This window comes from Adelges cooleyi, unplaced genomic scaffold (assembly GCF_023614345.1).
Source record: "Adelges cooleyi isolate 19-005CV unplaced genomic scaffold, UGA_ACOO_1.1 ACOO_flye_CR_arks_rails_tigmint_CR_PRNA_21, whole genome shotgun sequence".
Classification (NCBI taxonomy): domain Eukaryota; kingdom Metazoa; phylum Arthropoda; class Insecta; order Hemiptera; family Adelgidae; genus Adelges; species Adelges cooleyi.
In genome coordinates, this window is record NW_026095871.1 from 3,904,932 (window position 1) to 3,931,097 (window position 26,166).

Here is a 26,166-nt window from a genome sequence, read left to right on the forward strand (position 1 = left end):
TACGTATACATAATAATATTATATATCCTTTCTGCCGTCCTGCCCCATTGCCTTCACCCACCCGGAAGACAGTCTATAAAGAGTCGCAACAAAGTGCTCTTTTCAACCTGCTGCCGAGATTGTCGTTTTCCCTCTTTTCTATTAACTATCGATTGCCGCACAATCCACCTGCTATTTTATACACACACACAACGAGAGAGACTTAAACGACCGTGACTAAAGCTAAGAGAGTAGGTGGTGGATATCGGATCATATTGTTGTGTTTCTCAATTAACCACGCGGGTCACTTGAGTAATATGATGATGGTAACGCGGACAAAGTACAATATTATATTGTATATTATTATTACAGATAAGACGGGACGATTGAAATTTTCATTTTTTGAATAAAACGACCGCCCACTCATATACCTACGTGTACACGGGCACACGAAATCCTGAATTTCACACGATAAAAACATAATTTTCGTTTATTTCAAATGCTTCTGTCTGGCGAGAGAAGAGCTAAAGCTAATGGGTAGGGAGAGTAATCATAATAATAGTAATAAACGGCGTATTCAAATTATTATAATATATATATATATTTACTCGGTCGGTTTAATATGCGCGGTATACGATAATTTATTGGGTATATAAAGTAAAAAAAAAATGTATACAATATACATGAAATGTGTTACGATGCCGCCGCCGTCGCTCTTGTATTATAGAGAATATGCATATTTTATGTGCGACACCGATCTGACAGATACGAAAAAAAGATAATTTCCATCGGAATCCACAGGCGGAAAAATAAAAGATAAATTCGTAAGACAGGTGTCCCGTGAGAACTGCGGTGCGCGCATAATACATTATCCGTTTCTGTGTGTGTGTGTAGAAGAGGCACACATCATGAAATCCAATATAGCCGAGAGTTGACAATTGACCCCAAGAATCCGAGATGTTCGTCCGATGTGTGTTGTATAAAAAAGAAAAAAAAGTAATAATATAAAAAAACATTATAAATTCAACGCCGCCGCCGTCGCCTAATCTCACAGAACAAGAATTTCCTTTTAGAGTCGTCTCCGTCGCCGTGTGTGTGTGTGTGTGTGTATATAATATATTTATTATTATAGATATATATGTTACAAAGAGCGAAATCGGTGATGTGTGTTCGGTATATTATTATAATAGTATAACGTAAGAGTGGAGATTTTAACGCCCGTCAAGTTTCGTTTTCGTTATTACCCTTTATCCCTCGCCGAGATATTTCATTTACGGTGCGTTTTTTTTTTTATCTCTTTACATTAAAAAAAAATCACCGTTAGCGTATAGTGTTACTTTACATAGGTACGACGGCCGTACAAAATCGAATTAGTACAAAAAAAAAATTAAACAAATACCTTCCCAGCTTTGCGCCGTCTGGGCTCTACTCGACTCGCCGTGCGGTAGTCGGGAGCGTAGGAGTTTCGAAAAAAAAAAACAATATATCTATATAATATGTACTGCAAATTCATATAAGTATGCTGATGAATGTACATATTCCTACTGCAGTCACACCCGGTACACGCTGCGACCCCTCTCGCTCTCTTCCCCGGACCGCTACAGAACTAATGCACACAGACTCCGCCTGTGTTGGCCGCGAAAAAACTTATGAATTATTGAAACGGCGGAGTAGCCACGTTGTACATGTAGTAGGTATATTATACAGTCGGACACAGCGACAAGTTTTAGAGTTATTACCAATCGCTGTATCCGACTTCTAGAACCATTATTATTATTATTATACACAAGTCTACACGCATCCGCCGGTAGAGCATTTATTTGTCTACCACATAAATCACTGATCTCAGCCCGACTTAACCGGAGAGCGCAACAGCTATAGCTCTACCTACGGAGACCGCCACCCCGGCAAACACAGCGGCTGCTGCTGTGGAATACAGGCCCCCTTCCCCGCCTCCGACCGGACAACGTTTTTTAATTACATGTTATACGTCTTAAGTATATGGAGATTTCTACAGGATCAATTTCATGCGGGCAAACCAATTATATTGCCTAAGCGACACGCATGTTCGGGAGTAGAAACTTAACAGTATGCACGCATACTTATATACATATTTGGAGTATACATATTCACAGCATAACAACACACATAGCGTGGATATATATGCCGGAGGGTGGTTTAGAGGTCACAAAGAAATTCGCGATTAATTAAAAAACAAACTCAATTAAATCCCAAACATAGAGTGATTATTGAACTATGATCCAGCTTACACGCACACACACACACACAGAAACTATACACGACCTGAATGGTATTCGGTGAACAAATCAGCCTGTGTATGATTACTAGTGTGATATAAGATAGTGATTATATTATGGACTATGGTATACCGTGGTACAGACCTGGTGCCCATATCTTTAATCAATAATGACCATCTAGTAGCTTTATTTTTAATATGATTTTTCGAGTTGTACACGATGAACGCTATTTTCGGAAATTAAAAATATAAATATTAAATCATTTTTTAAATTTTGTGTTGTGCATGATTAACCGAAATATATTAGAATTCAAGCAAAGACGCCCTTGGCCGCTTGTCCGTCAATCATCGCATCGAAAAACTCTCTTTGGAAGATTTGCGCGACCCAGAACAGCGTTGGCCAATGGGAATTTTGGAAAACTATTATTGTGGCGATACACTTAAAAGCATGGACGATCCGCATACATTATTATATGGTGCACGGTCGCGCCATAGCCGTTCTTCAATAACGAGTCCGCCGAACAGATAATTTAACTATAGGCTACGGACTATTAAGTCGTACGATCTCAAAATGAAAACACGGCTCAAGGGGCCGAGCGATGTCAGACGTGTGTAGTAAAAAAAGAAAAAGAAATAGAAACAGAGAGAGAGAGAGAGAGAGAGAGAAACAAAACGGAGATGAAAAGTATAACGCTCTTAGATGAAAATCTCGGGAGACACGAGGGCGTAGGTAGAGGCAAACGTGGCAGGCGGCGGTGGCGGCGGGCGATCATTACAAGAAGACGGTCCAATTACTTTCTTTCGAATGGAAGTAAAATATAATAATACATGTATATGTGTGTGTGTGTGTGTGTGTATTATAATAACACGTTAAGTGCCCAAAACAAGGCTTCAGACTAGACTCTGGTCATCGACCTGCCCACCTCCTCTCAATCCCAATCACGACAATCTACCCTGCAACCATTTAGTAGCGCCTATCTAATAATCACCTCGAGCCGAGAGTTCTCCCGGTGTATACCCATTGACCGCCGCCGTCTCGTCCGCGATAGCCTCGAGATAAAAATATATAATAATAATAATTTTATACCTCTATACATATACATATATATATATAGTGCTATCCCTACACGCAGTTCGATTGGCGGTTATTATATTAATATATTATTATTATTATCCAGACGACCGACGACGACGATGCTGGGTGTTCGTGTTTGTAAGTGCGCGCGGTACACAACAACAGATAGAGTCCATCCATATAGGATTTTTTTTAAACAATTTTTATTTTCAAGAATTACAAAATCTGACTTAACCTCAAAACACCCGGGTGGGGACCGGCCGCGAGCCAGATATATTATAAAGACAACGGTGGACTTTGCCGGACGACGACGGTTGGCTTTCGGGCCCCGGGCAACGGACTCCGGCCCTTATTTATCTGCCGTATAAGCGTCAAGTTACAGAAAATAAAAACCGCATAATACATGTGCTGGGCTCTCGGATATCACAAACGGCCTTAGCCCCGACATTATATTATATATGCGCGCAAAACTTTCACGTGGCCGCCGTTGATTTGTGCCAGAGATAAGACTTATACCGACGGGGTGAAATAGAATATTATTATGACGTGTTGTACATATTTTATATATTATTATTCAATCGTCCTCAGGTCTGAGTGTTTTTTTTTTAATGAAATGATCACCTCGGCCGCGCGTGCAAGTTCTATAACATAAACAAATGGCCTACGTACTTTTTTATATATTTTAATAATTTCAAACGAGTTTGCGTTACACACACACACTTATGTTTTTTTTTTTTCATTAGATTTGCGCCAAGATAAATATGACCGCAATGAACTGATAAAACTCCCCGGTGAAAGTCACGCACGCCATTTAAACGGACTGCAGTCGACCGAGTGCGGTTGGTTTTTTTTGAACGACATATTCAAATGATTTACTATACATATTGAGTGCATGTGTGGATGGTGAGTTTTTGATCGGATCGCGTTTGCCGGGTCCCTTTGATACATTTAAAAAAAAAAACCGAAACTGGCTTAACTCGTTCTCATCAATTATCAGTACCTATATAATGTTTGATAACATAATGTTTATTATTTTACCTTGACTGTTTGGCTGGTCAACGGCTTGTCCGGATCCGGGATGTACTCCAATGTGATGCCGTAGAACTGACCTTTGTTGATGTACGTCACCCGGTCGTCTTCGCGTCTCTGGTTGGTGGAGATTGGCGATTCCAAGAAATACCGGAACCCGTAGTTTGAGAATCTACAACAGAAACAACGAAAACCATCGATATACCAACATCATATAATGGGCAAGCAGCGTTGGCGCTCAATAATAATTATAAATTGACAATTTAATTAGAAAAACACGCACGCCATTATCAAGGGCGTTCATTTTGTTTAAGCAATCCGATTATATGCTTATATATTTATCATGATTGAAATCTGTAATCTTCCCGTATACCGTTTATAAGCACAGATTAGCCACGCGGAATAAACCCATTTTCGACCCTCCGACTCATAATGAAATCTGCTAAACGCGCCTGTCAGTTTGGTGTAAAAAAAAAAAAACTGGTTGCAAATTTTTAATTTAAATCTCACGTTATATCAATGGAGTATAATTCATAAGCCGATTTTAAGTATACCCGTAATACATTGATTTCTCCGGTTTTAATGAATTATTAAAGACAAAAAGTAAAGAAAAAAACGATTCGCATAATAGATTATAATAATAATATATAGTTTCTCGTTATTATTTATAATTGGAAAACGGTCGATTTCTCTGTGGGTAATTAAACGGTTTCCGCCGGACAGATTATATCCGTGCGGAATTCTCTACAGGGCGTTTCTAAAATACGGTATCCAGATCGTGTACAGTGCATATGCGTATGTGTGTGGTTTAAAATAAAAAAATAGATTACTCTACTCGCGCCCAAAGGGGCCACATTGTATATTATTGTACGGTAAACGAGCATGTGTATTGTATATGGACGAGGCCACGCCCATATATCGGTGGGTATATTTTTTCGGAGGGAAAAAAAAAAGGAACGACTAGTGGACACCAGCATCCGGAGGCGGTTGATTAAAAAATTAGCGAGCAAAGTGGGTCGCACCGATATATTTATCATGTACATATATTATATATACTTTTGGATAATAATCTAGCACACTCGGAATCCGGGCGAACCGACAAAAAATTCATGTATATATATTAAGGGGAAAAAACTAACTATAATAATAATACAATATAATATTATGCTTTGGAGAAAGAAAATCCGCCTGATGACAAAAACTGGTTTTGAACAATTTTAACGACGCAGACGAAAATATCGATGCCGGAATTTATTATCTCGTTTTTAAAAGAAAAAAAAATTTTGGCCGCCATCTCGACAATACCGGAAAGTCTTAAAAAAAAACTGTCTCCCAAAAAAAAAAAAAAACTAGTTGCGAAAGTGAAGTCCGTTGTCCGTCGCGTTTACCCCGTTTATATTATCGAGTCATGATTAAAAATTATTTTTATGGTTTTTTTATTCATTGTAATTCTCATTCGGACGCCGCTTTCGAATGCAACAGTGGCCGAGATGATGATGATTATACACAACTATAATAATTATGCACATTATACTTACACTTTTGGTATTTGGATTTTGTCGGCGTCGTTTTGCCTGCCAAAGTCGTGCCACGGTCTCGACCGGCCACCGGTGGGCGTCCTCTGCGTTTGGTGTTCACCGAGCATGCCCGGTGTTTGACACATCTCGCTGTAATCGAAAGACTGTGCGGACAAAACAAAACACAAGTAATCGTTAATAAAACATCACAACAGGACTAAAAAAAAAAAATTTAGAGCTAGAGCCTGAATTTCCGAAGATCGTAGGGAAGCATTCAAGCGGAGAGACAAATCAAATGCGTGCAAATCATTTGGATAAACACCTCCAGAAACGCAAGAACAAAAAAATAAAATCATCGTCATATGTAAGAACATCGGTCACGGTGATATTCGTTGGTTTTTTTTTAAGTATGGAAGGTTTTATTGTTTAATATAATAGTATGGTTAGAAGAATATCTAGCAATAGAAACCCGTTACAGGTTACTATACATCAATAACCAACCTCAATACGCGATACTTAAACGAATGGTCTAGTTGAGTTTATATCATATGCGCGGTGTTTATATTAGATCAACAGGATATTTGATATTTTAAGGATTCCATCGAGCTGTTAATCATTGTTTACGCAACCGTATAAATATATAAACTCCGTTCAAACAATATTAATATATAATATAGCATTGAAATATTATAGAAAAAAAACTTGTTACATAAGCAGTACCAAAACGGTGTAAAATAAAAAATTTTAAAAAAGGCTTAGGTTCTATTTTCTAAACGTTTTGCTAGTAAATAGGTAGGTATGTGTTTTTTTTTTTGTATATCGTTGATTTATCATATAATAGGTGGACCGTTACTGTTATCAGTGAAATGTGAAAGTAAGTTTTTTTTATATACATTTGCCGCAATTACGGCGAGTGTGATCTGCGAACAATGCGAATTCTATAGGTTATGTAAAGAACCGAATCGATGAAGAAGACGGAAAAAAGTATAAATAAATAGTTACACAGCGCAACGTAATACCATGCGTGTAATTCGATTAAACCACTCGTATTTAGCATCGTGCATGTAATATGAGTCATCGGTGTAAATTGTTCGCTACGGTAATTTCTATTTTTTAATGGTCGGTGGCAAGCTTCGGACTTGATCGTTGCTTACCTGTTGGATGGTGTTTTGGTCGCGGGGAGTGATGGCGTCTGCGCCGATGCCGCTGTCGGGTGACGGCAGGTCGACGGTGAGGCCGGCGGCCGCTATGACGCCTTTGTTGTTGTACGAACTCTGCCGAACGTAGCGCTCGACGAAGGAGGCGGTGGCCGCGGCGTTGGACACGGCGCCGGCGTCCGAGGCGTCGCTGCCGTAGGACGCTGTCTGCCTGATTTGAGTGGCGTAAGGGCCGGGCTCGGGGGCGGCCGCACCGCCAAAGTACTCGCGATAGTACTGGTCGGGGGCGAACGGCGCCCGTCCCGCGGAAGTGGTAATGTATCCGGGGTTGGCGCCCAGCACCGACGACGTCGTGTACTGCGAGTGTTCGTACGAGTTGGGCGACGGCGTGCCGCTGTCCGTGTGCTGGCCGGTCATGGCCGTGAATATGTGGGTGCTGTACATGGACGGTTTGAGGCCGTCCGCGGTGGCGATGAGATCGATGGACGGCGGCGGAGGGTTCATTTCCGTGATGAGCGACGACGTGGACGACGGCGTGCCGTTTATCGACCGGTTGTTGTGCTGCGGCGGCGAGTGGCCGTACTCTTCTTTCACGTTGTGGTTGGCCTGGTTGTTATTGTTGTTGTTGACCACGTCGACGACCAACTCTTGCGCGTGGTTGCCCGGCGCGACCAATACCACTTTGGGCCGTCCGGTCTTGTTCAACGCGTCCGCATTGCTCTTGGCGCCCCGGTGGTGGCTCAGGTCTTCCGGTTCGCGTTTCAGCGGCTGCTGCTGGTGCAGGAACAGCCCTTGTAGGTCGCTCAGGTGCGACGCGCCGATCTCCAACCCGGAAAGTCCGTTGCTCGGTTTCAGTTGGGCGGACAACAGCGACCCGTTTGGCGATGACGTCGTCCTGTAAAAATAATAAAACGGCAAAAGTTATTATCTGAGAAACAACGGGGGGCACGACATATTAATAATACACACAACAAATCATTTACGGCCGTGACAACTATGTAAATCCGTTTGTACTCGGCCAAAACGGTTATTTTCTATTTTTGTGGAATCGAAACCCGACTGCGGCGGCTATTTATTTTATTCTCGGCGTGAAATTTCGGTTAATGCAAATCAGACGCGTTCCGGCAATCGCCGACAATTATCATATCATTATTATTATTATGAAAATAACGAAACAAGAAGAAGAAGAAGAATAAGGCCGAACCCGACGCTTCGAAACCGTTCCGGTAGATTTAGTGTACGGCGGCGTGGACGTTGAGTTGCGTCCCGTCGCATTCCAGGCGACAAACACTATATAATATACCGCTGTGACAGGCTGCGGTTGGTCCAACACACGTGCAATAATAATATTATCATTATTATTCGAGAAATTAGAAAGCTCGCGGCACCGTATTGTGTACTCACAACGACCGACAACTAACTGGTCACATACCCAGAACCATGGATTAAATACACACATATAATTTATGGACAAGCAAAGCGCCAAAGTATAGCAATAAAACGGGATTTATCATAACAGTACACGAAGAAGAAAAAGAACGCGAGTATTAAGAGATCGGCGGCAATAGATCTGGATTCGACCCGGCTGGACAGGACCGTACGACGGGTATTAGGCATTATCAATAATATTATTATCATAAGCTTGTTACCAGAACTCGACTTAGCAAAAGACACGCGATATTGAGGCACGGCAAACAGCACTAGGACGACGACGAAGACGATTGTACACATACACACCAGCGAGTGTTAACGCCGAAACACCATGTGAGAGACTATAATGTACATTCCTATAGTAACAGCTAAGAAGCAGACACATCCCTTGCTGGGTTGCCGTCCCGCCGAAATCTCAGCCGAAACGAGCGAAATTTATGCGCGCAAACCGGTTTTCTAGATAAGAAATCTCATTGTCACGAGTAAAGGGATACGGCGCCATTGTTGAACGTCGGTAAAATATTTAAATTAATAACATAATATAACCGACCGACTGATAGAAAGAACGTTCGGTTTTTTTTTTTTTTTAATTAATCTGACGTCCGTTAAGCGCGATAGTGATTATAATTTTCCCACAAGTTCAACGGCGGCGGCATCAGTGTAAAGGCTGTAATATACAATGTGTTTTGTACATCATGTGTTGTTACAATGAAATATGTAACGGCTATTGCACGGTCGAGCTTTTCAACTATTACCGGGTAATGGAATTTACACACAAAAATCATAAACATATTACTAAGACAAACGTCTTGTACATAAATGTAGATAATATTTTGATTATAAGTTTTTATATTACTATTATTATTGTAACAAAATGTGAATTCGTATATTATGTATACTAATTAATTCAACTGGGAAAAAGTAATAATATCGTTTCTCAGTTATGATTACTACTATATACGTGTATTGTATGGAGAAGAAAGGCCGCGACAGGAGATTATATTAATATACTTTTAACGTGCGTTTGATTGACGTCCGACTAATAGCTTGTACGAGGCGTTGCAACGATCAGCCGGTCAGATATTTTATACACAAGCGTTAACGGGGAACCCCCGTCGCCGGTCGCCCCGAAACACTTAAGTATTTTCATTTTCTTTTCTATTATCTCTCGGATAATATTTATAGTAATAATCGTCGCGCGGCCGAGTCGACTACCGGATAAAAGTGTTTCAATAACAATGATTATATTCTATATATATCGTGCTTAATGGCTTTAATATAGGACTTAAAACACCTCGACGGCTCTGGGTTAGGCACGGGACCGCTTATTACCAATAATAATTATATCATGTGCTGAACTCTATAACGTTTTACTAGTTGTAGTAGTAAATATTATTGGATACGCAGACATAATTGGGGCGCAATTTTCTTGTAAATATGTTTAAATGTTTTTACCAATTTTATCAAAAAAAAAAAAAACACTATTTATCGGCTTTGAAGGTCAACGCGAAATATCTGCCATCATCGTTACACCTAATATGTCGGTGGTACACACCGCGGGCACGGGGGGTCACATAATATTATTATCGCGCGGACAGGTGTTGAGATCGGTTTCATTTTACAACACACAACCCTCTTGGATTTATCATAAGTCCTCTTACACAACCCCGTAGACACACACATACATATTAGCAACACGGGGCGGCGAACCCTCTTGTTCTCGTTACCATCATACTACTGTTGTGTGCACACTGCCAACGGATATTTCTCTAGTTAGTTTATTTTAATAATCATATACATTATATAATATATGAATTATTGCGTTACAATGTTTTTTTGGGGAGAGCCCCCGAGGAGAGTTATGCCGCTCCGGCGCCCTTTCCCAATGTGTGTGCGTGTACTATTATAGCCCGCGATTTCCCATCACTTCATCGAGCTTGTCATAATGAACTCGTCATCTCGTCACGAGACATCATACTGTATACACACAATCATATATCCATGGCGTTGACGTGTCGCGTTACAAACACTATAGGTACCCTTGGGTACACGAACAACAACCGTCATAAGTATATACGTACAACATATATTATATATATTGTTATTATCAATCGCGTTCGTTCGGTTCTAAGCGCGTTAAACGGTTTGCGCGAAAAGCCCAATGCTTTATGAGCCCCGACCACAATACTGGTCCGTAACAGATTATATTGTGTATACCCAAGTACACGACGGATATTATATTGCGAGTACCGAGTCGGAACCGGATCTAGGATAGGACATTCGATACGGACAGAACGCGCGCGCTATGTCGCTGTAACGTTAGACGAACGTCTCCTCGACGACTTGCGTGTCGGATCGTCTATCTCCTATCATGTGTGTGTGTGTGCTTCTTTGCGGACCGAGAACGGGTTTCGTCAACACAAGCGGCCACCGAATGAAAGAATAATATAACATAAACGGAGGGAAAAAAAGAAAAAGAAAGAGCGCAGAAAAAACAACACTCAACACATAATATAATACATATATTACACTAAAGTATACAAACCAACGCGCGCGCTCACCGCCAAACACTTATAAAAACTTGTCGAAAATGCCAAAATTAATGCATCTCGCCCAGTTCGTCGAGCGTCGCGGGTTTTCACTTGTATTATATTATATCCCATACACAGGATCGAAGACTCATCCGAAATGTCATTGCACAAGCTTCTAATTAGAAAGTTGTTTGGTCGATCAGCCGAATACTACATTATCGGTCGCAAGCCGATTTTTAAATCTTTCCGCAGCGATATTTACACACACCCATTCGGTAATTTATTAAAAAAAATGTAAAATACCCATAACCTACCTAAGTTATAATACACAATAATAATAATAACGGTCGCTTTTAATAGGCACACGTAAACGTCCGTTTCGCGCGCGACTTTCTATACTATAAAAAAAAAAAAAAACCACTGTTAAAAAATAATAATATATTAAATTGTCATCGGCGCTACTCGGGTAACTAGGTGAAATCCCACGTTTAGGAAAATAAACATAATAAAATGCATACGCGCGGATGGCAAAACCGACACTGTAGTAAACGACAACTTTTGAGCTAATAAAAATTACAACCGAATTATATTTTAATCCATGTTGGGTCCCACGCGAATAAAAAAAAAACAAATTAGTAGGATAATAAATATTAATACTACCAACGCGTGGTCGTAAATCCGAGTTTTATTATTAATATGTATATATTATATATATTTTTTTTTATTGCAACGTCCAGCGATAACGACGACGGTGTCAGTATAAGTCCCGGCCAATAGCAAAGACCATAATATGAAATCATAGGCAAGTTCCCAATAGTGAAGGAAATGATCGCCGGAAGCCAAAGCACGCGGGTCATGATCTTTATGCATGGAAATACTGCACCATACTATGTGGAGGTGGAGGCACTCTCAACGCGCAACGTATCGCAGGTGTTTTGTATAATATTATGCACTTTGGTTGGCCTCGGGCTCTATTTTCACTGCTCGTTGTTATTTTTCAATTAATTTAGTTTTTACAACGTTTCGTGTGCTTTTAGACATCTCCCGTCCGGGGCCTCTGTCGAATAGAATTGTATTTAATTTCTTATGGAAATACTCCGCGTACACACACACACGCAGTGTATAATATGAAAAGACAAGAAACGCTCAGATGGTCCGTTCCCTCCCTCCCCGTCCGTTGTCTTTACATACACATCATATTATTGTGTGCCGAGCTGCTGCCGCTGCTGCCAGCCAGTTGTCACGCCCATCCGGATAGACGAACCAATGCCGGGTTAAATGGGCTGGAAGAAACGATCCGTTTAACGCAGCCCCGCCGGTGGTCTTACCGTGTGCGGATTGTCGACATAAAAATAGAGAACGCGACCCTTATATGCATAATGTTGTCGTGCAAAATGTACGGGTTTGCCGGATCTAGTATAGGTATGTATAGGGTGTGGTCCGAAATGATAATCTTCGGATTTATTCGTCCGTTAAATTTCGACAATTATAATAATAATACGAGAGTTTGGGTACACAAGTATTAACCGTGCACAGCAGCGGTAGATATCGGATTTCTCTTGTCGGCTGAGACCTCCGACAAGGCGAAGAAAAAAATAATAATAAAAAGGGTTGCAGTGCCCGCGTGCTATGAAATATTACGGCCGAAAACGTTACGACAATAGGATATAATTGCGCGACCATTGTGATCGCGTTATCCGGAGGCGATAAATTATAGATCATGATGTATACAGTGGCGGCGGTTGAAGATGTACAAGCATTGAGAGTGTACCTGCAGCCACCGTTTACAAAAAAAAAAAAAAAAGACTATCGTATAGGTCTCACCCCGGCTGGTGGATTCTAGTCTAATTTTGGTATGTACACGTACCCGACGGGTAACACGATATTTAGATTAGGCCGTCGACCCGTTTTTATTTATTTCGAAAAAATTATAATATTTACGATCGCGCGGCACACAAATTAGCTATTGTGTAATACGGCCGATTCGTTTCGGCTGAGACCACAACACAAAAATTAACAGTAGTATAACATTGAGAACATCCAGTGAGCTTGAAAACTTTACCGGCCGTTTTGAAGGCTATAATATAAAAAAACACGGTTTCCAAACCAATCGATATAACTTGTAACATGATAGGTATTATATTGGACAAAGAAAGACATATTTATCAGACATGGTTCGCCCGATAGTACTTACCTATCAAATTGTACTAAATATCACTACAGGATACATTATATTATAATACCTATCGTATTAATGTGTTTAGTGTATTATGAAGACAACATATTTATTAAATATTTCGTTTTTAATAAAGGCGTTAATAAAGCAAAATGCAGCGACAATAGTATATTATATTATAACGATACGTTTGGGTTATTTGTTTGTTCCCTGCAAACGGCGTACGTTGGGGCGGCAAAGGCGTAGATAGAAATACATGTTTAATAAGCGACGCGTTAGCGTTTTGCAAAGAGAACAGAGCGCACAAACACACACACTTTCGCACACACAATGACAGACGATCAAACTTACGGCCAAATGTCGGTAAGCTTGTCCTTGTTGTCGCCAGTGGCGACCGGCGCGAGATGCGGCAGCTTGTAATACTCGTAGACGAAACTCAGTGGCGCGGCGCCTTGTCCCTGTTGGCCGGCCGACTGTTGTTGCTGTTGCTGTTGCTGCTGCTGCTGTTGTTGGTCGTCGCCGCCCGATATGTTGAGCATGGCCGACGTGGCCGCGGTCAACGGGTGCTCGTAATAGGACGGCCTCCAGCCGCCAGGCTCGGCGGGCTGATCGGCCACGCCGCCGCCCGTCTCGGAATCGGCCATTACGCCGTCGTGATGCTGATGCGGCTGCTGGAGGTGATCGCCGTTGTGATGATCGTGGCCGTCGGCGTCACCGTGATCCTCGTCCCGGTCACTACCCCGCCGTCTCCTACAACAACCAGCCCACGCAAAACGTCCGCCGTTCAGAGATCACACTTGGCCAAACACAATTTTTTTTTTTTTTTTGGGAGGGTTTGTATTGTCAAATACATCAAGTTATTAAACATATTTTACTAAGGTGGACACAAGACGCTTATTGTAACACCTAAACCTGACTCTTTTTCGGTTGACTTTTTTATATAGTGGGATTAACACGGTTTTGCGAGAAATGTGGTTCGACAGCCCTACAAATATTATATACCTCGAGTGTGTGCGGCGCATTATAAAAACCCGACGTATGGCATTGTCGCGAAAGAGAAATATATGTAAATTAGGCACACTTGTCACGCGTTTTTGTGCAGTTATTTTTTTTGTAATATTTATTATTATTATACATAAAAACGACGACCGTGTTGGCCATCATCTCGGTCTGTATGTAGGGGCACGCGGCGTACGTCTAATGCGCGTTTTGCCCGGACCATTAGCGCGGGCAACAACAAATAATTGACCGGTGTATGTATATATTAATCGGACGCGATAACGGCATAATGGCGGCGCTAAGTGCTCCGGCATAAAAAGTGCTAAGCGCGTTTTAAAAGCGTTGCAATTACTATTCAACGTTGAATTGAAAGCGGGCGGCCAAACCACCGCTGCTCGTACACGCGGCGCCGACTATTTTGCGGTTTCCCGTGCTCCGCCTACTCATCTTCTTCGTGCGGCCCGTACCACGTATCTTCCGGAGTACTTACAATGTTATTATTAAGTATTATGTACAACAACAACAACAAAACAAGTCGTCTTCGTCGGCGGCGGCGGCGGCGGCGACGACGGGTAATACGATTATTATTTATTTTATTTTGTGAATGAACAGACCGCGGATGAATGACAGCGTTATATTATCATTATTATACTACACACATCATTGTGTGTACAAGTCCCGGGGTCCGCCGTGGGCTCCTCGTGCCGGACCGGTTCGATTCGATCAACCGGTTCCAGCTCGCCACCGGTATAGCTTCACACCGCTCGAATTAAAACGATATTAATCATAAACGGTTTTTTTCTCTCTCTGTCATTCTTTCAAAGTTTCCCAAAAGGTCGTCCGACAGGTCCCATTATACGCCCGGTCCCATTGTAATGTTATACAGCAATAATAATAATAACAGTACAACTATATACGTCTAGCAGTCCGGAACTGGACCGAAGCGGCACGCGTTCGACCGTCTGCAAAACTCGTTTTCCACGACAACCTCTTCTCGCCCGTCCCGCTTCTTATATGGTCATGCCGGTCCCTTTAATGTTATTATTATTATTATTACTACTATTATTATTATTATCATGTTAGCGCCGTTCAGGACACTTGTGCCCGCTTCACAGATAACCAGTTATTATTTGTTATTGTTGTTGCGGCGGCGGCGGCGTTACCACCGTGTATTGTTTGTACTCTAAAACATTAGACTCGTCGTCGGCGTCGTGACCTTTGGTCTCATTAAATAATAACGCGGGGAAAAAAAAACAAAACCTGTTATATATGTACCCACACATAATATTAAGTACACAACTCAGAGGAGACGGACGGACGCCCCGCGTTTTCCATTGACTAGTAGCGCCGGTAGTTTTCCGCTTTTGGCGCGTAACACCACGGTCTATCGGTTTTAATGAATTTGCTTTTAAGGCTATCGCCTTAACGTTGCAGAAGATACAAAAACGGTGGCGGCGACAACGATTGTTGGTAATGGAGATATCCGCGCCGGCAAATTATATCTCTCCGTCTGCGATGCAACGAGTATTATAATGTGTTGTAACGGCGGATTATCGGGACGGACCCCCCTGCCGTGATTAATTGTTTTATAAGAATTTCCAAATAACGCTATAACATGAGAACAAGTCTACACAACCGGTGGTTATAACGTCGTGCTCCCCGGGAACCGCCGGAACTTCGTTCATCCGACACGCGGATGCTACCGCGCATCTATATTGTCTGTTTACACAACCCTTTTTGAAAATCATTTACCACCCTGTCTTGCGCAATTTTTTAAGATTTTTTTTTTGTATTCCCCGCACAATGGAAACTGATGTGCATATACACACACACACACGCGGGCTGATCTCTGCGGAGAGGAACAGTTGATGCGAAAAGGATTTAAAGGTCGACAATGACAAATGATCAAGAGCACACCGCGAGCGTGTCGTCGTCTCGCGGGCGCGTTTATCGTTTCAATATTTGTTTTTTTTTCGCAGTAATAATTCCCTCACGACACTGTCATGCGAGCCGTGTATTATATCTGTACACGAGATAAAAAATGGATTAGCGTTTTATAGAGGCGCCGCGACATACCTATACCGATTTAAATATAGCGATTAAAGGTCATACTCATAGCTCTTGTGTGTGTGTACACAAGAGCTACTGTTGGTGCCTGGAGTGCTGTAGTAACGGTTTTTTTTTGTGCATGTCCCCGATACGCTGCTCAAAACGATTCTCAGGCGATTTTCGAAAAGAAAAAAAATCGTTCACGGTTTGTTTACTACTGCTGCACCACCCTGCACACACGACGGATCGAGATGCGAACAGTCGATAACACAAAATAAAATATTGTTATATATATTTTTTTTTTTTGCAACAAATCAAAAGCGTTAAATCCAAACGAAACAAGGGGATCACGCGGGTCCTATAAATATAAATATATATATACTATAATATGTATGCGACTGCTATTGAACGAGACGCGCACAGACAATGTCTATATAATTATATTTGACGGGAAAAACAAACAACCAGTGTGTAAGTATGTATGTAATGTAATTATTCCTCCATTGGGCGCCTCGACCGCTACACCCCGACCTAAGATTTGTATTATTATTATTATTGTTATTATACGGTCGACAATCTGATTGAAGGCGATGTCAGTTTTTCTTTAGGATTTTGATTACCGGGCCGTCGTCTCGTGTGTGTGTGGGAATTTCCACGGCACCCCGACAGAAAACGATTGGTCGATGAAAACCAAAAAAAAAAAAAAATGATTATTACTACCAAAGTATGTAATATTATAAAATAACGTGGGCGCGGGACGACGGCGCCGATAGGGAAACGCACAACACACCGTTACAACGCGTTACATCTAGTGTAAGTATACTCTTATACGTAGAGGAGTAAGTATACATCACACACCACGAGTAGTATACTCTATGCAAATGACTGTAATCATCGGTCGATGACGATGATTGCACGCCTCGGGGGACCGGCGGCTTGTAATCTCTACCATCGGACGTCGCCGCAAGTCGATCAATGTATACTACTTGCATACATGCAAAATATTCTTATAGTCTATAGGTGGGTACACGGCAGTCGCTCTGGATTGTTGTCTATGATCGCCGGCCAGGAGATAACGCGACAACGGCAGCCGCGTTTATACGAGAGTTTTCCTCGGCCGAACGCGCGACACACAGACCCAAGGCGACCGTAAATGTAATTTAATTGCGCCTATATAATACATACTTATTTATACCCGTTCAACTTAACCTAGATACCGCCGGGGAAGGTTGCGATACTTACACTTATTTATTGACAAAGGTGGCGGGCCATCGGCCTAGAGCGGGGCAAGCGTATGCGTCCGACGACCTTTTTGTATTGGTTGCCATATCGATTTGAAACTAAGCACGGGCACCCCGCAGAATCGATTTGAATAAATTTGTTTTCTTATGCACTTTGTGTCGACCGGCCATTCCTGTTTTGCGTAAGGTCGGCGATGGTTCACGAGTATTATGTCGAAAATTACAACAGGCCGTCCTATGTGCATACACACACGGTTGTCCGAGTACGCTGGGCGCAAAGCCTATAAGAGAAGCGGTTAACCCTCAGCGGTCGCCGCGCTTACACCGAGCACTCTATAATATAACCACCCGGCATATTTGCATATTATAAATACACTTGTTGTTTACATAAAAAAAAATCTATAATAAAAAGGAAACGCGATAACGGACTGCTTTAATGGCGAGCACAGGACAGATAAAATATAATAACGCGACGAGACACCGGAAACGGCAAGGCCATCCGAAAAGATTACCTTGCGACGAGCACACAGATTCGGTTGACCTAATCTAGTGTAGGTCTCGATTTAAGATAATACGGTTGCCCAACGGCCTACGACAATATTTTCATTTCACGACCAGGAAGTTAATCCAAAAAAAACATCTGTTTCGATTAACTACTAGCGCTCCTATCAGTGATCCAAGATAACAGCCAAATGTAATGTGTAAATTGAGGTTATAATCACAATTTATGTAAAGTTGAAAATGCTGTCCGCCTGGAACACGCTAGTCGTTACTCGACAGTTTGTAATTTGTACAGGAATAACTTCGGGGATGACTTTATCACTAGCGGTTGGGCAACCGTATTATCATAAATCGTGGTATAGGTACAAATAGGGCTTCAATTACGTTACCGTTAGGCCGTGAAAAAAACCATCCTGTTGAAATTATTGCCAGGTTCTTCGCCGCATGTGTTTTCTAATACCGATTGGAAACGAACATGAGATAATGTGTGCGTGTGTCGACGAAAAACACATGCACGAGACCGAGAGCCACTATATTATACATCATTATTGTAAAAACAACGAGCAATAGCATATTATATGTACCTCTTGATCACTAGGCGGATACAAGCCGCTCGGTTGTATAATATATATATATATATATATATATATATATTTATAAATCGCTACCGGTACACAGTCGAGAGAGTCTTCCATAATACATGTGTGCGACCGCAAAACCGAATGAGATTTGAGTTATGATAGAAAATTACTATCGGACCTGACCGGCAATTTCCCGTCGATTGGTTTTCTGTGTGTTTTTGAGCGTTTCTCAAACGAAGAGAAAAAATACCAAGCGCTGTAGGACAAACACATGACTCACGCATACTCACGATGATGATGCGCCGACATCGGTGTGTAAAGGACAAACAGCGGCTTGTTAACAAGTCGTTTACACAACATAATATACACACTATGTATACTATAAGTGTACAACTGATCTAGTGTTTTTTTATGAATACAAGGCGGCGGTATGTAATCGATTCGGCCGAGCAAATGCCATTTTTAAACGCTACCGGATCGCATTGAAACAACGGCGGCGGCCGACGCTTCGGTAATAATTAATTATCAATAATTATACAATAAAATAAATGCCTTGCGCGCGCATTTGACGACTGCCAGGCCTATGGTATAACATATACATAGATATGTGTTCTATGAGATTGCCATTCGCGGTCCAAGGGTATAAAACGGAACGCGTGACTGTCGAGCATAACATAAGTCATATTGTGCGTTTCCGTTAGACGGCGATTGATGAGATCTGTTGGCACACACGACCTCGTTGCGGTTAACGTCTATCGGGAGGGTCAGTATAATATAGTGAAAAATAAAAATAATATAATATATTGTTTAACGTCGGAGGCGGATTGCGGCTAATCGGATACCGCAAACGCACGGTATTGTATTTTGAAAAATTGGAAAACGAGCCGGGTCGCGGTTTATTTTTTATTTTTATTCTATATTATACTTAATACTAGTCGACGGCGCATTGAAGATAGTACCGATGATCCCCTCGAGCGGCCGTTAACCGCGCATATAATAATAATATAATATACACGGTCCAGAGGATAATACCAATATACCCATTATACTAACGACAATGAGCGCGACCGCCGAAGAGATTTGCCGACAATTTAGCCGCGACTGGACCTCACTCCTTTTTAAAAAAAAAAAAAATTAAAAAACAATAATGTGGGCGGACTCGCGCGCCTGTTGCTGACACACCACGTGGGAACTCGCGGTGCCAAAGGTGAGAGAGGTCGCCTTGTCCAAAACGAATAATCGCGCTGTACCTAATGTGTATAATAATGTTGCGGAAAAGATATGCCAAGTACACGATGCATGTTAACACCCGAAACGCGCCGCCGCTTAGCGACGTGGGAAATACAAGCCGCAGCACGTATATTGTATTAAATGGGAATTTTTTTTTTAATTAATCGACGTCTCGCGAATTACAATCCATCTGTGCGAATACCGTGTGATCGGGGAAAAACGAACGACCAGAAAGAGTATGAGTACCCAAAGTATATACCTACACCACAGAGTGTATAATATTATGAATCACTGCAACCAATGACTAAACGGCCCGTGGAAGAACGCAAACAACACATACACAATGTACGTTTTATATAGTTTTCGAGTAAAATATCTATACAGCAAAAAAAAAAAACAATGGCGGAACACAGACGTCGGTGGCCGCGTTGAGAATTCTTGATCAGTTCGTCCGAAACCAAAGCGCTTTGGAAAATTCTCTGTTCTCTCGTGACTCAAGACGGTCGACTTTTTTTTTACAATTTTTTTTTTTATATATTAAGCTTATAGCAACGCTCGTATCGATTCTCGTCACGTTTGCTCGCTCACACATAATACGAGACAACGACGAAATCGGTCCTTACCGGGAAACGACCGTCGAAGAGATAGAAAGAGAGAGAGATAGACCATTATATTATATTGACTTTGGCGGCGGCGGTCAAATTCAGACACACACTTGCGAGCTTGGCAATCAGCGCGTTTGGCCTACATCAAGACGACGTGCGGTCATAATACGTTTAGGGATTTACCTATACTAGCAAAGCCTGATCATCGTTGTATTTTATATAATGATTATATATGTCGTACAAGTACATAAGTAATTATAATATAATATACAAGAGAACGGTCATAAACGTAAGCCCCGAAGACAGGCGTTCCGTTTGTAGGTGTACAAAGAATTTACATCCAAGTATATAATTACATAGGTGTAAAGAAAAAAAAATTCATGATATTATTATACAAAGGGTGTGCGAGTATCACGATTTATAGAAATTAAGTACTTGAAGTTACAATGTTCTGATGACTTCGGGTACGGTTTAAAAAACAACAAGTTTTACCACTTTTATACATTTTAGTCCAAACGACGAACGACGATGGCGGACCAAACCTCTCAAACAAAAAAAACCTTTGAATAGTAAAACATTTACAAAAACCTAAATGATACTGTAATAATATAGTTGGTAACTACACATTGGACGACGATGTTAAAGTTCACGGCGACCGCATGTGGCAAAGCGAAGATCATAGAACTCATTAAACCTTAAAATAGCGATAATGATAATCGACCGATTAAAAAAGTATATATATTGTCCGTTAAGCGCGTGCAAAAATTACAACATTTTGGCGGTGTCCGCCATTAAAGACGTATTACCGTCTTATAAATTATTATTATTTATCATTATTATTCTTCACCGCGGTGAACACCCAAGGACGGTCATAGTAATACACACATGTATGTTATTTATAAGGATAGGTATTACAGCTCCGATACACGCGCACTCGACAAGTTGACTGTTGTCGATGCGAAAATCGTGATGGCTATCTTTATGGTGTAGGTAGGTAATAATATTATATTGTACGCACATGTCTATGGCAAATAATAACTGTGGGTGTGACTTTGACGGTATAATTCACTCGCTATGCACCGAGCACACTCGCGCTATCATTCATTCCAAATACAAACATCTCGTCTCATTTTGTCTCTATTGTCGTGGGTCTGATTAGAATGTGTAGTTTGTGTACATAATATACAATGACCACCACGGCGGGACTATGATAATAGTAACGATATTGTGCGCGGTCCCGGTGGTAGGTAAACCGGTATGCCCGGTTAATGTGGTAGGTACCTACCTATACATACATGCATTGATCGCGGGCGGCCGAGGGGTAATTTCTTGAAATACCGGAACCCTCTCGGCCCGTTGATATACTCGTTTCCGCGGACAACCAAAGGTGAAAAATACTACGACTACAGCTACTCGACTACTATTAATAACGCAACAACAACAACAACATTGCTACAACTTGCTCCATACATAATATATACCTACCAGCAATACTACACTACGGATTACTTAAACTAGACGGACACACGGCACAACGCCCACGCAGACATATAACGTGAGCGCTAGAAGAAAAGCCGGTTTCCCGTTCATTCATGAACAAATCATTTACATTTGTGCACACAATGCGCAAGTCACAGATAACCGCCGCAGGCGCTGTACCGGTTTAGATATTTCTGTCGCGTTTGTGAGCCGCAAAGGAGTACCTAAGTCTAAATAGTATGCAGTGGGGAAAAAGTATTTTTTTGGGAAAACATTTTGCTCGAAAACCACATAGGATTTTTCTCAGCAGTATTATGACGAACCAATAAACTGTCGTTTTAGAAGCGTAAAAACATATTGAAGATAATTTCAAATGAGAAAACCAACCCGTACACTAACGAGAACGGCAAATACTAATTTTGGAACGTAGTACAAAACCATTGAGAAAATATGACGGCGGTGTGTAATTTTACAAAATATAATGGGCTTAATAAACGGTGTATACATATAAAATCTCTACACCGTGAACGGGGCACGGGAATTGTGCAAACACGGTACACACTCCGTTAAACAATATTATCCTCATCCCCCTAGTGCGCGGTGTGCAATGCCTATGGTGTTGACGCCGATTTCTCAACTATCTTATTATTACTATTATTATTGTACTCCCCAGTCCCTCCCGGCGAACGTTTTTCTTTTCTTCAATAAAACATTTTGCGAGTTTATAAACCCGGAGTTTCTTTATATTATTTATTCATTTTTTTTTCCGCTTTATCTATACGATAGTCCCGCCGCATTCGTTTGGGACAATGGTCGATCGATGACGTCGGTCGTAAAACAAAATCGGTATAATATGACGATAATTTATATTATGTCTTTGGATCATTTCAACCTTTTTTTTCTCTCTCTCCATCTCGATTCCTTCTACTCCTCTTACCCGGCCACGATCTATATGCTCTCCTCCAGCTGCGCATACAATATCTATAGCGGCAACGGCCAATTAAAGAATTTATGCGACGACGACGGAGCCTGCGGGCAAAAACCGACTACATCTACCTTCTATACGCTCATAGAATTCTAAGCACGGACTTTTTTTTTTTTTTTTTCATTGTGTTCGGAGATGGAAAAAAAAGGTTTGACGCGAATAAAGTGAATAAAAAACCACGAGGAGAGAGAGAAATAAGAAATAGTCGCATGCCAATAAATAATAACGCTATAAAATAAAATTGCTCCATACATTTATTTATATCGTTGTGAGTATACACTGTCCATATACTCAAAACATTATAAAAGGTATGTATTCTGTATGCGTGAGTGCTTAATATGTGGCTATCGTGTGCTCGGACGCCGTTTATACGGTTAGGTTGAACAAGTATAAAATATATACCTATTTATATATATGAATACGACAAGCGCGAAAATATGTCCTCGCCCAGAAGGAGCGGGAGACAGCAGCACGGGAGAAAAGGCGGTGACAACGGGAAAGCTAAATAAATTCGTGTGTCTATTCTCAACAGTCATTGGCCCGAACTCGTCCAGAACCGCGGCTGATCATTGGTCGACGGTTTCCTTTACTTAAAAAAAAATTTGTTTTTTATGTTATAAGTGTTTAGGACGGGCTCGTTAACATACATTAAGAACGGCAGCCGCCCATCATTCGTGAATATGAGCTGTATATTTTACAAAGCGTGCGGGATGAACAATGTGTTTCAGTTGAATAATAGTTATGTATAATAATTTTAACTACTGCGAAGTTGAAAAAGTTAAAATTTTACAACGATTTTTTTTCAATACAGCCATTATATATATCCTATTGGCTATTGTTGTAATTGGCAGAGCCTAACGTAAATAAACTCTAATACGAGTAGACCATAATATATTATAGACTACTAATATGAAACGGCACATTAACTACTTAATATACTAATAATGTAGTCTCTGGTCGTGTGTGGCGTGTATAATTATTATATTATCAAGCGGTAGTCGTAGGTATATATACCGCTGGATTATATTTATTTATGATACATTTATTTATTATGATATCTATAATTATGGAGTAATTTCCTATATACCTCGGCCGTTATGTGTTGTACCTAAACCGCATATTATTATTTTGTAGTTGTGCGCATACCTCCACGACCTAATGTGTATGGCGTCAAAAGATAGGGTCGAATTACTCGAGGGTCAATTCTTTGGTATAAAAAAAAAACAAAAATGGGTTAATTGCGTCAAATCGATCGACGATTGCTTGCACTATAATCAGAGTATAAAAATTAAAATTTGTGTCGAGGATTTTGCAAATTTTATTGTTTTTTTTTTTTCAAAATTAATAATCGAACGTCGTATTGCAACAGCTCACGTCTCACACACATAAACGCACCGGTTTAATTAGATCAAATGGCAATCGGTTTAAGTCTTGGCAAGGACAAATTTGCAAATAATTAAAAATAATAAAACTTATTGGAAATCAACGTACCATTACAGATAGACAATATTATTGTTATGGAGATCTAAGCCGCGAACGCGCACGATGGGTTGCCTATGCAGTTTTTTGTAAGGATCACCTTACACTTACCATACGCGTATGAGTTATTACAAACATAGGATAATCAATGCCAGATGTCAGGTATGTATTACATGCAGATTCGTGCGACCGGTGTATACCTTTTGCTAGGTCCTCTCGGGGGGGCTTTTAAAATCGTTTAAATTACTTGTAATTACACACACATACACAACACGAAAAAGGTACGGACAAATTTCAAAAATTCAGAAAACCATTAAACGCCGAGCCGCCCCGGGCTCTTGCCCATATAATGCATTATTACACGCATATAATATCCGCGGTAGTCCATATTATAATAATGATTATTATACTGTACAGAGAACACACCACAAATTAACAACCGTTTTCGGACCTTCCATTCGCGGTCATAATAACCGTACGACGTGCTTTAAATTCCTATTAACCGGTTCGAGGAGACTTTTGTTCCACGTGTCATTTATATCGTTAAGGGTTTTGGCGAAACCGCTCAGCGAATGGCTCTGTCACAGGAACGTAATATACCCGAATACTCAAATCGTACAAAACTATATTATTATTTGTATACTTTTAAGAGCAGTAAATCGTTTGTACACATAATATATTTTCTCACGCCAACAGTTTTCTAATGCGCCGCGTCAGAACTGATTAACATAATCTAGTCCAATCAAGTATGTAAGTAAATATATAAATATATATATGCATAAAGCGTACACCTCGTTAGCTCGTAAATGCGTGTGTGTATGATTATGCATATATGTGAATATCTAATAATATATATCGTTGACAAGAGCAAATTTAATATGTTTAAGTGCGACAGAGGCACCCGCCCATTCGCTTCAGGTGCGCCGTGAGTTTAAAAATAAAAAATTTTAAAATAGCCTGAGAAAAATTACTTAGTAGGTATAGGTTCCGACCGAGTTAAATGAAAACCAATACTTTCACAGATTCACATCGTAGTTTAAAAATCGATCACTCCAGTCAAACTTTAGCATAGAAAGAAACCTTAGATTTAAAAAAAACAATGTTTTAAATACGAAAAAGTTTAACAACAAATAATACTATATAATTACATTGTGAAATATGAGCAACACTCATGCAGCAAAAAAAAACTTACAATACCGTTGCGGGTACTTATTATTTCTAAAGGACAGACCAAGTCTGATGAAGTGTATCTGTAATTTATATATATGTGATCTGTCTCGTCGTGTACTTGATTGATGGACGCATGTCGATCCTTTACGGTCGTCTTCGAATCGAAGACCGTTCATTAATAAAGAGCATTAAGTGTTTTTTTTCCCATTTCTTATTTTATTACTGTATAGGTTACTTATTGATTAATGGTCGAAAGTAGCGTTTGCTGTATATATAGGTACGATACGCGTTCCTAACGATGATGACGGTCGCCGGCGGAAGGAAAGATATATCTATTTTGTTATATATTTTTTATAATTTGTTTGTTTAACCCGCATTGTTATAAATCAGTCTAGAGCTAACGTACACGTTTTTTAATTACAGTTGATGTAAGCATGTAAAAAAAATTAAACAAACAATAATTACCGGCTACAAAGACTAATTAAACCTAAGACTGATAATCATATAAATGCTCTTGAATGTATTTAATTTTTTTTTGCACATGATTCGGTGTTATTATAACCGTTGGCGGACGCGACGGCTGGAACTCGTGTCAACGCGGCCGACAAGTAGCAATTAAATATTGGCAAAACGCGAGGAATTTCGAAACCAGACGAACGTTTTTAAACAAATATACAAATACACTATCATCATCA

The 26,166-nt window shown here is 40.6% G+C and overlaps 1 protein-coding gene across 6 annotated transcripts in view; it reads right to left on the reverse strand.

Moving 5' to 3' along the window:
• The window catches only part of LOC126834528 (protein grainyhead-like), a 90,022-nt gene that overhangs the window by 18,706 nt on the left and 45,150 nt on the right, over nucleotides 1-26,166 (reverse strand). For 5 of the 6 annotated variants that reach the window (XM_050566513.1, XM_050566512.1, XM_050566518.1 and 2 more), the window contains 4 exons: nucleotides 13,504-13,902; nucleotides 7,012-7,909; nucleotides 5,879-6,021; nucleotides 4,350-4,512 (listed from right to left, as the gene is read on the reverse strand). In XM_050566513.1, coding sequence (XP_050422470.1) covers nucleotides 4,350-4,512; nucleotides 5,879-6,021; nucleotides 7,012-7,909; nucleotides 13,504-13,902 — 1,603 coding nt within the window. The remainder of the gene's footprint in view (nucleotides 1-4,349; nucleotides 4,513-5,878; nucleotides 6,022-7,011; nucleotides 7,910-13,503; nucleotides 13,903-26,166) is intronic. The other variant, XM_050566516.1, reaches the window with a different exon arrangement.